Source organism: Temnothorax nylanderi, unplaced genomic scaffold, assembly GCF_030848795.1.
Source record: "Temnothorax nylanderi isolate EJ_2023f unplaced genomic scaffold, tnyl_v1.0 TNYL_tig0206_pilon, whole genome shotgun sequence".
Classification (NCBI taxonomy): Eukaryota; Metazoa; Arthropoda; class Insecta; order Hymenoptera; family Formicidae; genus Temnothorax; species Temnothorax nylanderi.
Window position 1 is genome coordinate 309,794 of NW_027249268.1, and position 13,976 is coordinate 323,769.

General features: G+C 38.6%; 2 protein-coding genes and 1 long non-coding RNA gene across 4 annotated transcripts in view; 1 reads left to right on the top strand and 2 right to left on the bottom strand.

Moving 5' to 3' along the window:
• Nucleotides 1-6,282, bottom strand: part of LOC139779028 (uncharacterized) — a 45,963-nt gene extending 39,681 nt beyond the window's left edge. For both annotated transcript variants that reach the window (XM_071717216.1, XM_071717217.1), the window contains exon 1: nucleotides 5,968-6,282. The gene's annotated coding sequence lies outside the window, so the exon portion shown is untranslated. The remainder of the gene's footprint in view (nucleotides 1-5,967) is intronic.
• Nucleotides 6,283-6,501: 219 nt separating this feature from the next.
• LOC139779023 (uncharacterized) lies at nucleotides 6,502-13,497 on the top strand. Its single transcript, XM_071717212.1, has 3 exons — nucleotides 6,502-7,268; nucleotides 8,613-9,242; nucleotides 12,794-13,497. The coding sequence occupies exons 2-3, from the start codon at nucleotides 8,798-8,800 to the stop codon at nucleotides 13,312-13,314; spliced, it is 966 nt and encodes a 321-aa protein (XP_071573313.1). The 5' UTR covers nucleotides 6,502-7,268; nucleotides 8,613-8,797; the 3' UTR covers nucleotides 13,315-13,497.
• On the bottom strand, nucleotides 10,107-12,069 carry LOC139779024 (uncharacterized). Its single transcript, XR_011719770.1, has 2 exons — nucleotides 10,657-12,069; nucleotides 10,107-10,570 (listed from the first exon to the last, which is right to left on the bottom strand). It is a non-coding gene; the product is annotated as an uncharacterized lncRNA (long non-coding RNA).
• Nucleotides 13,498-13,976: the final 479 nt, after the last annotated feature.

Genomic DNA, 13,976 nt, shown 5'->3' on the forward strand with positions numbered 1-13,976 from the left:
CAGAATCGCCATAAAAGTGCAAAGCCTGATATGCAATTTGCATCTGACGGACTATGAAGAAAGGGGGGGGGATATAAAGGGATTATGTCTGTTTACGGAATCCCACTGCGTCCGTTAGAATCACAAAACCGCGACAAATAATGCGCTTTTACGATGCACACGTTACAATGTATATAGTATGGCATCGTCACGTACGTGTATTATTAGAATAACAATTAATAATTTTCCTAAAATAGAAGAGGCTAAAAAATATGATTGTACGAATTTTCGATCAGCATCTTATCTTTCGGTATTTTATGTGACGAAGCGCCCTAGAAAAATCGCGTAAAAATTAATTTTACAATCTTCGGACGAAAAGACAGAAAAATGCCGTGTACGTCGCTCGATGGGCTTTAACAGTCCACAATCTTGCGTTCCCATCTCCCTTGCGTGTGTCTCGACTCGCGTCGGCAACTTCTTCCGCTTCTACGAACGCGGAAGCGCTCTGCTTGACGTAGTGCACGCGTATACATTGCGTCTTGCGGGAAATAGAAACCCAATACGCGGTAATTTCAAAACCAGAAGATACTTCGGAGTGCTTTATCGCGTCATGGGAATTGAGAATCGCGCGACGACAATTCGAACGACTCGAAGGATGGCAATGATTTTTGATCGGATCGTGACCGGACCGTGACCTAACCGAGAATCGACCTTAAATCATGTGCGTTTCACGAATACGGTCAGGATAAACGAGAAAAAAAACGATGCGGAATTCACTCGCGACCTAGATTTTCCTTGCCTTATGTTGTCTTGCTACTTGCTACTCCTCTGGCTTCTTTCTTCTTATAAAGCAATCGCACGTTTTCTGTCTTCGTTCCGATGTACCACTTATTCGATACACGTTTGACGAACTGACAATCACTCGACAAACACATGACTTTTTTCCTGTTGCGTCTACAGCACGTGAAATTTATGCGTTTAAAGGCTGCGTTATCTTTCTCGTCATAAACAAAATGTTTTGTTGCTCCATTATCATGATGAAGAAAAGGCTTTTCCGGACTTTTTGTATGGCTTTACAGAGCTTCATTTATTATAAATTTATCTTTATTTTTCTGGAAAATGGTGTATGGTAAGTATGTTAAATTCAACAAATAAATGTGAGAAACAGAGTGTGTGAAAAATTAAGACAATTATATTTTAAGATATGTTTTTAGAGCGTGGTTGCTGTGAATTCATATCGCTCGCTTTTTATAGATTTCACCGTCGCATTTTAGATAGCATCGTAATAATCATTGTTCCGATTCTACCTACTTTAACGAAATTCTACAGGTTAGAACACAGACGTTGCAGGATAATCGTAACGTTTACGTCCGCTATTCATGTACGGATATTGTTAAAAAGAACGGAATTCATGCAAAGTTCATACTACACAATGTTAAATATCTTTTATTATTAATTCTCGACGTGGCTTTCCTGAAATACGTATGCACGCGCAACCTAATTATGCGTTATTAATATTGCGCGAGAAGAGAGAACAATGGAATTGCTCATTATAATAAAATATGAATATCTGCGAACGTTATTATTCAGCTGTCGCATCCAAACGTGTCCTGCCGGAACAATAACAACCGTAAAAATTTTACAATTCGGTCCGCATACCACATGCAATTACGCGTAATTATCTCACATAGAAGAAATTAACTAATTAACTCTTGTGTGGTAAATTGTCTGAATGATAAGTAAAACGAATAAATCGTTTTGAGAATGCGAGTCTTTCTCTTATTCCGATTCAGGTCCGACATAAAGAACAATCATCTCTGAGAATCTAGAATAAATCGACCACGATTTCTCTTCCTCTCCTCCTCTCCCCTCCCTTCAACCCTCTCCTCCTTCTCTCCCTCCCGCGGGCCATGATTTCGCGATTTTGTTTAACGAATTCACCGTGATATTAATTCGTGATATTAATTGTGCGCGCTTTCACGGCCGCGGCGAATTGCGGACATATATCATAAATGAATGATTCCACGCATCCACACAAATGCCACAGAAGCGTGCGCTTCTCCGTGAAAATAGCGGCACCGCGTGCAGCGCGCCTGCATCGCACCGTGATCCGGAACCAGTCTCTGGACTGCGAAGAGGAAGAAGAAACATCAGGTGGGCGCGAGCGCGAATCTAAATTGGCTTCAAACTTCTTTTAAAGGATTCCTCTCTTATTTCCGTGCCGGAAAAACTACAGGAAAAGAGGCGACAACGGATTTTCACTATCCGCGTCTTCCACGGCCGGCTTTTAAAGTATCAAACGTATTATTCTTCTTTCGCGCCAAACAATTCCACGGATGAACCACGGTAGACCATGATGGATGAGTAATGAGTTTCAAATAGCTCAAGATTTCTATCAAAAATTGACATGTTGAAAATTAAATCACGATTCTGAAACAAAAAGAAACTGTCAGGAATATTCGCATAACGAAAGCATCGGATTAACTTATCCTTACTTTTTTGCATCTGATCGCTAGAATTCTTTTTAATCGGAAATATATCGAAAACTTTCTTTAGAGAGAGAGGTCATTAATTATACCTTCGCGGAGACAGTAGCCAGCAATTATGCGCCAGGCCGTTGACCCGTCGTTGGCCGTTCGATGTCATATCCCGATGGAAGCTAAATCGTCGTTTGTCGGACGTTAAGATCGATCACGGTAACGTATTATACATGCCGACTCATGTGAGCAACGAGGCCAGATAATCTGCGATGCCGCTTTTACACTTATTCTTAGGAACGAAATGCGCCAAGAATATACCTGCCGTCTGTCACATTACGTAGAATTTATCAATGCACGAGGAGCATTTATTTACGACCGGGCCGTAAGACACCCGAACAGTCGCCATTGCGATTTTCGTGGAATTTTTCTAATCTTATTGTTAGTTTCTCGCTCGGTGCCATCCATCGTTAGCAAATGTTTTACTTTGATTATTTCGTGTTAGCTGTTTATTATTACGGAGGGTCTTTCAACAGATGAGCCACAAAGTTATCGCTTCGAAGGAAATTAAGGATAAACTTTCGAAAACCCTATTCACATATTCTTTAGTGAAAATGTTGTAAATAACTTCAATATGAATATCTTTAAATAGATTTTTATCGATGAAAAAAATGAAGGCATAAAATGTTTAAATAAAGTCATATAATAGTGATTGAATATTTTCTTGTTATTTTTTTTATATATTTACAAAGCTAAACGTATATAGATTTGCAAAAATTATGTATTAATTAATGATATAAATATGGAACTGGTGGTATGTGCAGAGAAATCTTGCATTGCTATTTACAAAAATACTAGAAGAAGACAGAATACCATCAGACTGAGAAACCAGCATCATCATTACCTATGTTTAAAAAGGAGTTTTTAGATATCTAACAGGATATCTAAAAACTCCGACCTACTCTAATAATAGCTTACATATTGATAAAGGACTTTAAAGAATTTCAGGCTTAAGGGTGTATAGGTCGTACAGTCCTTGTTAAAGTTAAACTTTCAATAAAAGAAGACTTTCCATGTATGTCAAACAACTTAAAAATTTTATATGTTAGAAGGGATTACCGTTAACAGTTTGAGTATGATTTTTTGTTATTTAAATAATTAGTATTGTTTAAACAATTAAAAAAATTGTTTTGTTGCAAAAAATTTTGAAACTTAAAATACAATATCAATGATGTATGTTTTACACATAACAAAAGTTTAAGAAATATCTTAATGGTTTATTTATATTTTATTTATATTTACACACACACACACACACACACACACACACAGCAAAAATGTCGATTCTCTATATAATAAGGGATAATGTTAATTTTATTAACTTTAAACTTAAATAACTCTTAAATAACTTCAAAATTTTACAGAGAATTTTTAATTTAATTTAGAAACAATTTACAGCACTTTCTGAATATATTTGAAATACCTCCTATACATCCTTAATTACAATAACTTTTAAACCAGTAAGAGAATTGTGCTGAAATTTTACACAGATACTTATTGTTAGACGTAATAATAGAACAATCTATGAAATTTTTAGATTTTTGGTAATGCTTTGAGATGTCACCCATACATCCTTAAGAACTTTACGCTTTAGACACAATATTTTCTTAAGATAAATTCTTCGCTTTTTTTGTTTGATCTTACTTCTCATGCAGTAACTTTTGGCTTCATCCCGAATTTACAAGCAAATATCTCTTCACGTTGGCGCTGGATTAATTAATTCGGCAAGAATATATTTCCAGACAGGAATATCTTTCTGCTCTATTTACATTCATCTCCCTCTCATTTGCATCTCTCCTTTATTTTCATACTTCTCGCCCCACGTATCTGGTTTTGGTTCCCGTTTTTAATGAGCCCAATGTGCAAGATCTGATGCGATTCGCGCGCGTTAGTCTCGCGTTTCGCGTACGTGTCCTTGGCGAGGTGCTCGATGACGGTTAACAACTGCGATGGACATGTGTTTTTCAGCGACATCGTAGCCAATTTCCCAGAGTCTTTTTCGCGATCAACGAGGCCGAGTGGATCGCAATGGGGTCAAATAATGATCAACAAACTCGATCCTATACACTTTTCGCTACATTTCGCCGCGTCGTTTACGCGCAATGCGCGTACCGTTACGTTTCGTTTGAAGGAAAAGTGCATTGCCCGGCGGTTTCGAGAAGCATTATTCCAGGTAAAGCATATGTATGTGGATGATATTTCGTGGACAAAAGTTTTCTGCGAGAGTTTTAAATGAGGTTTTATTGACGTTAACGAAACCGCGATCGAAGAATACTGTAAGTATGAACGAATCGAGAAGTCACTTTAATTCGATTTCTCTTGTTACACTTCGTTCCTTTCGCGGCTCTTCTCCCCCATAAACTCGAAATATACATCTATTTTCATTTCATTATGCAAAAAGTACGATGGAGAGCCGCTAAAGCGGACAGATTTAGATCGCGACAGTTCTCGGTGGACAAAATGCAACTGTGTCGCGATGCACGAAAGCGCTCTCGTCGACAAGACGTTATATAAAGCTGGATTATTGAAACACATCCGGCCAACCACAGCTGGATATTGTTAGCGCGTTCACTCCGTTTTCTAATTCTTTCACTGCGAATAATTGGATTGGACTTACAAAAATTTGAGCTTATATGAATTTTGTGCAAATCGTATTAAAGAAATACGCGCAAAATAAACGTTAAGAGTTTGTGAAAGGAAATATAAATTTATAATCTAATTTGTATGTTTTTATGATTTTTTTTTTAGTAATTCCAATGAGTCAAACGTTACTGGCGCACACCGTAAAGTTTCTGATTTTTAAAATCATTTTTCTACTCGCACAATAATGTATTTTCGAAGTGTAAGAAGCTAACAAAGGCAAACCGCTTAAAAGACAATCCAATAATAATAGCGAGTTTTAAGGAGTTTGATTAGGCCACGGTTCACTAATGCAAAACACTGCGGAAGATCAGCGAAAGCCAATATTTTAAGCCGTCGAGCTTTAACATTTTTTATTATTTTTATTTAATTTCCATTCGTATAATTTTTTTCGTGCAATTTTTAATATGTCAATAACAAAAAGAAGATTATAGAGTAGCGATTTTTTTTCTTTTACTTGCGAAATTATATGGTTTAAATGTTGCATACATACGCGATTATTCTTCTTAGCAGCACATTCCATACATACTTTCTTGCAATTTTTCCCTCTTTCTGAACGTACACCTATCTCATTTAACATGTAGAAAGTGGTAAGAAAGTGCAGCGCCGAGATTAAATTTATAATTTACGAATGTATTAAATATCGACTAAAAGTGCACTGCAATTTTCCGAATGTCTATAAATTTAAGAGCAGCGTTATTCGAGTCACTAGATAAAGCTTTCAATTTCGGGTATCGATCAGATTCTCGGTGAGACACTCCATGTCGCATACACACATAGGTATATGTGCTTCGTTCTCGGAGATAGTTACCTTACAGGTGTCCGTGATGATCACGAGGGTCACGGTGAGGTCGCATAATGCGTGATATCTTGGAGCGCACGAGGATGCGGAACATGAGTACCTCTCTATCACTCGGACGCACAATGCGACACGCGAGCGTTAATCGACGCGCGAAAATTGCGACTCTTCCATCCACGATCACCAGAAACGTTAAACAGTATATCTCGCGAGAGAGAGAAAAAGAGACGGACAGGTGACAAGAAAACGCGGCGACGAGAAGAACGCTAAGAAAAAGATCCGTCTCGCGACGCTGCCGCTCGAAAACTCGTGTTGCGCGCTTGTGATGCAGCGTCACGGTCTACCCCCACTACCACCGTCACAACTGCCGCCAACGCCGCTGCTGCCGCTGCTGCCGCCGCCGCCACCACCCCCACCCCCACCCCACCCCCACCCCACCCCCACCCCCCACCACCACCACCGCCACCACCACTACCACCACCATCACTACCACTCCTCCACCTCCACCTCCATCTCCGTCTCCGCCGCCGTCGCCGTCGATCGCCGTCGCGCTGGACTGGAAGTTAATCGCTGCGAAGGAGAAGCCCTTCGTGTTCAACCTTTAGAGTCCGTAGCGCTGGCGCCTGTACACGTGCCTCGCCATCAGATTGAGCCTTGTAGTATAGACATTGCTGTGGACTAGGGACGAATTATGTCAAAGAGAATGAAGAGAATCTCTACACCAACCCGTTGCAAAAAGATAGATATCTGTCGATCGCTTCTCGAAGATTTCGGGAATAATTGATTATATAACAAGCGTTTTCTTAACATTAAATTGATACATTTTGACTTCTTTTTTTAAATAAAAGTTTAATGGGTTTATTGCTTGTTAGATCGTTGGATGACTATATATAGAACCCGATATCTTCAATGAATTCACGTCGTTCTTCGAAGGTGCGGCGTGTTCGCGTGTCCGTGGTCATGAGGTACATAAAAGATCCATTCAGTTTTACCCCATCCGACGTATACGTCGCACACGTTATGCGTACATATTAATTTGATACATCAACACGCACAATCGCGCGCGCGAGTAATGAGTACTATGGTCGCGCTTGTTGTGTGTCCGCTGTAAGTAATAAGAGGGACTCTTCAAGAGCCGCGTGTCCTTTCTCCCTTCTCTTTTTTTTCTTTTAAGCACTCTCTTCTTCCGCACTCGCCCTCCGATGGCTCCGATACGCACCTTCGTCACCGCACGCTCCGGATCGTGACACACAGCACGACTCGACGAGACCGATGAGCTGGGCGGTACCGAAGGGCGCCTCACGCACAAAATCGTATGTTATACTTAAAATTATATGCCGCAATATTTACATTATTTATCTTAAATTCTACAGGATATTCCACGATTCGCGATCTTAATGTTTTACCACGATTTTTCCGACTGCGATTTGCAATCGAATTCTTTAGTGAGACTACCGAGGAAATTTCTGTAGTTAATACTGTAAATATCTTGAATTAAGTTACAGTTTCGTTAAAGTCTGTATGTGAAACTAAAAGGAGAACTAAAAGTGTGAAACTAAAAGGAGTGTAATTTAAATTCGCGATATGATTATATAAGCAGACAAAAACTGTTTCATATAAAAAGAATGTACGACAATATTTGCGTACTTGTTTGGTTTACCATTTAATTTCTTTCAAACAGCGAGATAATTTCGTTTCATATTCTCTTTTGCATCTTCTTGCTTTAACACGCTCCCGTTCTTGCGTTACCGCAACGATTTAATATTTAGTGAATTGCACGGAAGCCCTGTGACGCACGCGGAAGGATGCTAGTACTTTGTGTTCTCGTCAATAATTAAATATACAGCTGCTACACGTGACGGAAATTTCCGATTACTGCGCATGATAACACATTGCAAAACGCAATGTTATACTGGTTATACATTTTGCAAGTTTCCCTGACCGTTCGTTATAGCATTACTGTGTCGAAGCTTGCTTGAAAAGTTAACAAACTAAAACTAAAAATTCAAAAACATATGAAAAAACTGTTTTTAAAAGAAACTATGTATTAAAAATAATACAATATATAGAAACTAGTAAACAATGTATATATATAAATATATTTAAAGAGTAATATATTTAAAGAGTAATCCATTTCATTCTGCTGTACTAATATAATCTCATTTTTAATTGAAGATTAAAAAATGTCGTAGCGTTTATTAACGTTCCGACAACAAATTAGCGTGAAAAACTAGACTTGTCAGTGACAGAAAACTTTCTTTTTATTAAAAATTACATAAACATACACGTACGTGTTTTTCATTAGAGAATTTATAATAGAATCAGAAAATATTTAATACAAAATATAATATAAAAAAATATCTAACTTTTAAATATTGAAAAATTTTGGGGCTAAAGTCTCGCGGATTGATCCAAGGTATACCGTAACACATATACGCGATATTGTTAATATAACAACGATTCGCGATTACGATCGACACTCGAATAGCCAACCTCAGGACTAGGAACGGTATTCATATGCAATTTTATATTTACTTACTGTCATTTTACATCTTAAGATTTTACCTTTTCATAAAAAAAATGATTGTGTAAAGTCTCGAGATCATATTTGAGATGATTATAAATATACGATACGGTCAAACTATGAATATCGCTAGATGCAGAATACCGCATAAAGCCGCGTCCTCACGAGAGCACACGGCTCGCCGCCAGGGCACAGCCGGCGGCAAAAGCTGCATTGCCGGCGCCACGATGCACCGACCGTGCCGAAAGCCGCGCGCTCGATGCCGACGGCCCGCTCGGCCCGCTCCTCGTCTCGTTCAGTCACAGCTTGGTTGCCATCATGGAGAGCGCCACGGAATGGCCATACGATAAGGTCCTGCAGCTGATCGCGCTATTTCAGCAACGGCCGATGCTGTGGGACACTCAATGCGACGCCTACAAGGACCGGCAGAAACGCCATGAGGTCACGCTCGAGCTCGCGGCGCGTTTAAACGTCGAGAAAGATGAGATTGAGCGGAAGCTGAAGAATCTCCAGAGCCACTTCTATCGCGAGGTCAAAAAGGAGGAGCTATCTAAGTTGTCGACTAGCACTGGCACGACCGGAGTCTACCGCAGCAAATGGTTCGCCTACAATGCGATGAGATTCCTGGCGGACAAGAGTAAACCGAGACCGAAACCGCGATATATTCAGGTCGGCAGCAAGACGCCGGTAACACGGCAAAAGCCGACGGCAGCCCGCGTGTCGACAGTAAGACATGGCGACAAAAGTCGCCTCAAGAAATCCGGTAAGAAGAAAAATCTACTTAAATTCCAAGTATTATATTTTTTCTCCTTAGAATTTTATCTTTCATGCGATTATATATGAAATTTATTTCGTTTTTATGGTGCCTCAATTTTTATGTTTATATTGTTTGTAAATCAAGTCTCAAAGCCTCCCTTCCCCCTCTCTCTACATTCATCACCCGATGACTCATCATACCGAACAGCTGATCGGAGCGTGGCACTACGAATACAGTGAATTAAGATAAAAATATATTTATTTTTAGGATAAAAATATCTTCAAAAATGTTCTTTGTAATCTAACAATAAGTAATGGTATATGTATAGGTACAATAATTTTCGTATCAATCTTTGCTAGTCATGTCAATACGCAGATCGCTTGCAAAAAAACTTAAATCTTTTCTTATTCTGTATTCGCTTCCCAGGTAGAAATTTTGTCTGGAAACAATCAGGGCCTCATATATTTTTTGAAAAATATTTCTGGGACCCAGGTGGACAATCTAGCTAGGGCCTGTGTAAAGTTTGGGACGCCTAAATCGTATAGGCCCTATTATTGAATCCAGGTCGGCCCAAGATTGCGCCCAGAATTTGTTCAAAAAAATTATCTGGAATCTAGCTGGGACCTATAATTTTCCTAGATATTTGCTTGGTTTGTACCATAATTATTTTTATAATCCAGTCTGGCCCAGGCTTGAATCTAAAATTTTTCCCTAAAATATTCCCTGGAATCCCGGCTGGGCCAATATTTTATTTGAAGGATTTTCGAAGGATGTTTTAATAATAATTTTACTCGTTTATCCCAAAAAAGAAAATATTTTTATTTATCGTCGGCAAAACAAAATAAATTGTCATATTAAAATTAAACACACTTTATATTAACAGACTTAATTATTTATTATATAGCTTAGCCTACAAATTTTAAAAATACAACTTTACTCTAGGTTTTGTACTTTGTTCCTCTTTGCGCGATGTCCGTCCCAGTCTTTCGCGTTTGTTAAGCAGTAACCAATACCATTCAGAATTTCCTTTTCCGTTAGTGGCTGATTATTTTCGTTAAAGGCGCCAGACTATTATGAGAGGTTGCTGTTATACTGCACTATAGTACTGTAATTCCATGTACTTTTACGTCACTACGCATGATCATGTGCGTCTACATCATGTTGGTATAACAGACATTCTAACTACGCAACAGTCAATTTTAGTACTTAATAATGTTTTTCCTAAATTTGAGAGCGACAGTTTTAACTTACAGATTTATGTTTTACGCACCAAAATATACAAAATTGTGAAGTTTCAGCCAATCGGTAAGAAAGCCCCTCTCCTTCATAATTACCTTAAAAAATAATTATGTTAATGTTATATATAATATTCCCAAACGATAATTTAATTATAATTATATTACATAATCTTAAATCTTACCTTGTTAAAAACTTCATTACCAAAGAGTTCGCCATACTAAAAAGTAAAGTTTTATTGTAACAGAATTCAAAAAGTTAGTATCTAAATAGAGAGAATCGTGTATGCGCTTAATCACGAGAAAATCCATTATCCACCAGTCTTTAAATATCTGCAGAAAAAATCCTCTGATGACTGACGAATATAAAAATTCGAGGTAAAGTTTGCATTAAAAATATAAACTGGTTTGTCCACCACTTCCAAAAACTTTGCTATTATAATTTTTATTATGATAGATATATTTAGATTAAATATTAATTAATCCTTTTAGAGTCTAATCTTTTTTGTGTGTGAGAAGAACATATTTAATTTAATTATTTTTTAAAATGTTAGAGATTGCTGAATACAAACGTAAAATTTACCAACATTTATTTTGTTGTTATTGCTTTCGTGAATAATTAATATTTCCAGACACTAAGATATAAAATCAACGTCTATCATAAATAATATAATGGACTCGATTCAATTAATATTATAACTTGCCTACAATACGAATTGCGCTACAGATCACTTTCTCATTCTCTTCAACTTTTACAAGACAGCAATTTACAAAACATTTACAAGACGGCATATGCATACGTGTGTGATTTTGGATGCACCTTCTAATATATAATATTATATAATATATTGATGATCACACACACACACACATACATACACACACACTATCTGTCACGTATACTACGTTTACGCAAACGTTACTTCTGTAGTAACTTATACGATAATTCCTCCACGTAAACGAGTGAATTATTGTAAGTTACCACAGAAGTAACGCTCGCGTAAACATAGTAAACGGTCAAGACTATCACTACATATCTCCGACCCATCGACATATAGTATGGACTGCGCACAGGTATAGAAAAATATGACCGGCGACTCACACCGGTGGAAGAAAAGAGATAGCGACTGGTAGAGGTCAAGCTGTCCTTTTCTATCCAGTGCGTACAGACAAAGAGTTAACGAGGTAGAGGTCAACTCTACCAGACACTTTTTGAAGGCTTTCATATAGAGATCGCGTAGTCCATACTATATGTCGATGCTCCGACCCGCTGATATTTTGCCTCTTGTGACACCCACATCCTAATTTCGTAGCACTTCGATCCTTGCGTGACGCGACCGAAATTGGGAATTAAACGATCGTACTTAGTAGTATTTAACGATGAAAGACCACGGTGTTACGCGCGAACGCGATATGTATTTCTAGGTTATATAACTGACTGACAGCGCGCTGTCCGTGCAAACGCACTAAGCGACGAGCGCGCACGTACGCGTATATGCTGTCTCTTTTCAGTGTAGCAACACTGTCATGGAGGGGACCCGGGGGGACGCTCGAGATGTTCTTAAATGCCATCTATCGAGGCAAAAGCAACCGTACGTACGGCGATGACGACGACGACGTTTAATTCTTAATTGTAAAATTTACCATTTCAGACTTTGCATCGTCTCCGCTCGTAGGGCACGTAGCGGAAAAATAAAAACACTTATTATATAAATCGACCCCAAGCTATCGATCACACCAAGCCTACTTATTCCTAGCCTACTTAGAACTTGATCCGTTTACTCGTTATTGAGATCTCAAAATCTCGGGTACTCGCAACTCGTGCGTTCGCGTAAATGAGTCACGGTGCGTCTCGCTCCGCGCGTACTTGGCGCGAAACACTACCGTGTCTCTTGATATTATAGTACATAAATTTTATCTTGGGAAAAACTAGGTAAATTTCAGGATTATATTCTGGACCTATTAGGGTATTTAAAGCTAGATTATCCAATCCAGGCCCCATAGTTTCATATCTAATTTGGGAAAAACCTGTCAGTGGCAATCTAGGACCCATGTAGATTTTCCCGACTATTCTTTGTCTCGGTAAAGTCAAGGTAAATTTCTAGGGTGTATTCTGGACCTAGACGGATATTCCAAACTGGATTTTTCTACACAGGCCCTGTATTTAATCTCGGCAAATCGAGGCAGATTTCCACCTGGGTTGTTGAAATAAAATTCAAAAGACCTTCAACGTTTATTTTCTTCCTATGTTCTTTTTCTATTTTATATGTATATTTTTCATAAGAATAATTTGTATATATTTGTCTCTTCTTGATTGCGCAGAGCACGAGACGAGAAACTCATCTTTACGGAGAGCTTCCGCGATCAAGAACGAAAACGCTGCGTCCGCTGTGAACGATTTTTTATATATCGACGGAAATCAGCAAAATAACCTGGGTAACAGTCAGATGGATTATTGGGAAGAGAAGCCAGTCAGTATGGGTAGCCAAGATCCAATCGAATTCGCGATCGGATCGCAAACGAACGAGGTTCAGCAACAGCAATCGCAGCATATCGTCAATTTTGAGAACAACCGGCCGAACGAAAAGGGACTCTCGACTCCTTGCAAACAAGACTCGAAGACGCTGATGTCCAAGGACGCGATCGCACCGACGATCGATTTCCTCCTTGCGGAATTAAAGGCTCACGGCTCGAACGATCCGGAATTGATTTTCTATCGAAGTCTAATCCCAGATATTACGAAACTCTCCGACAAAAGGCGCAGGCAGTTCAAGGAAGTGGTACTGTGTACATTGAACAAGCTTCTGGATGAAGACGAGAGTGCCTGTATAACGAAAACGTAAAATTAACTTCACGAGATTCGATGAGAACGTATAGATTTTTATCGCGCGATACGAGTTGTTACCAAGAAGCTATTGCCGATAAAGAAGTTTCTTCGCGATATTCTCTCAATGTCACGGATCTACATCGAATGTACAAATTTACATTGCTTTTTAATGATAGCAATAAACACGATTCTTTGACGATTTGTGTCTTCAAATTGTGACTACCACTTATGTTAGATTGAATTTAGACCAAGCAAACAAAAGCGAGCGAACATGAACAAACAATCTTTTTTGATGAGTGCCAATAGTATCGTGAGTACTCTTTGGTGAATGCTGTTCTTGCACTCATCAAAGTTTTTTATTCGTGCTTCTTCGCATTTGTTTGCTTCATTTGAAATTTACGTAACCATTCGATTAATCCCGAATATCGTTAAAATCGATACGTCGAATCGGATCCAAAGCAAACGAGCGCGAACGGATAATTTGCTTTGATGAATGCGAACAATATCGCGAGTACTAGTCGCAGCATTCTTGCATTTATACAAAAAAGCAAAGTGCTCATTCATGTTTATTTGCTCCTGTTTGCTTCGTAAAATTCGGATTCGGGCACCTAAATCTATTCGAAAATGTTTCTCTACAGAATAATTCCGTTTTTCGATATTTGTCCTATTAAGATCATT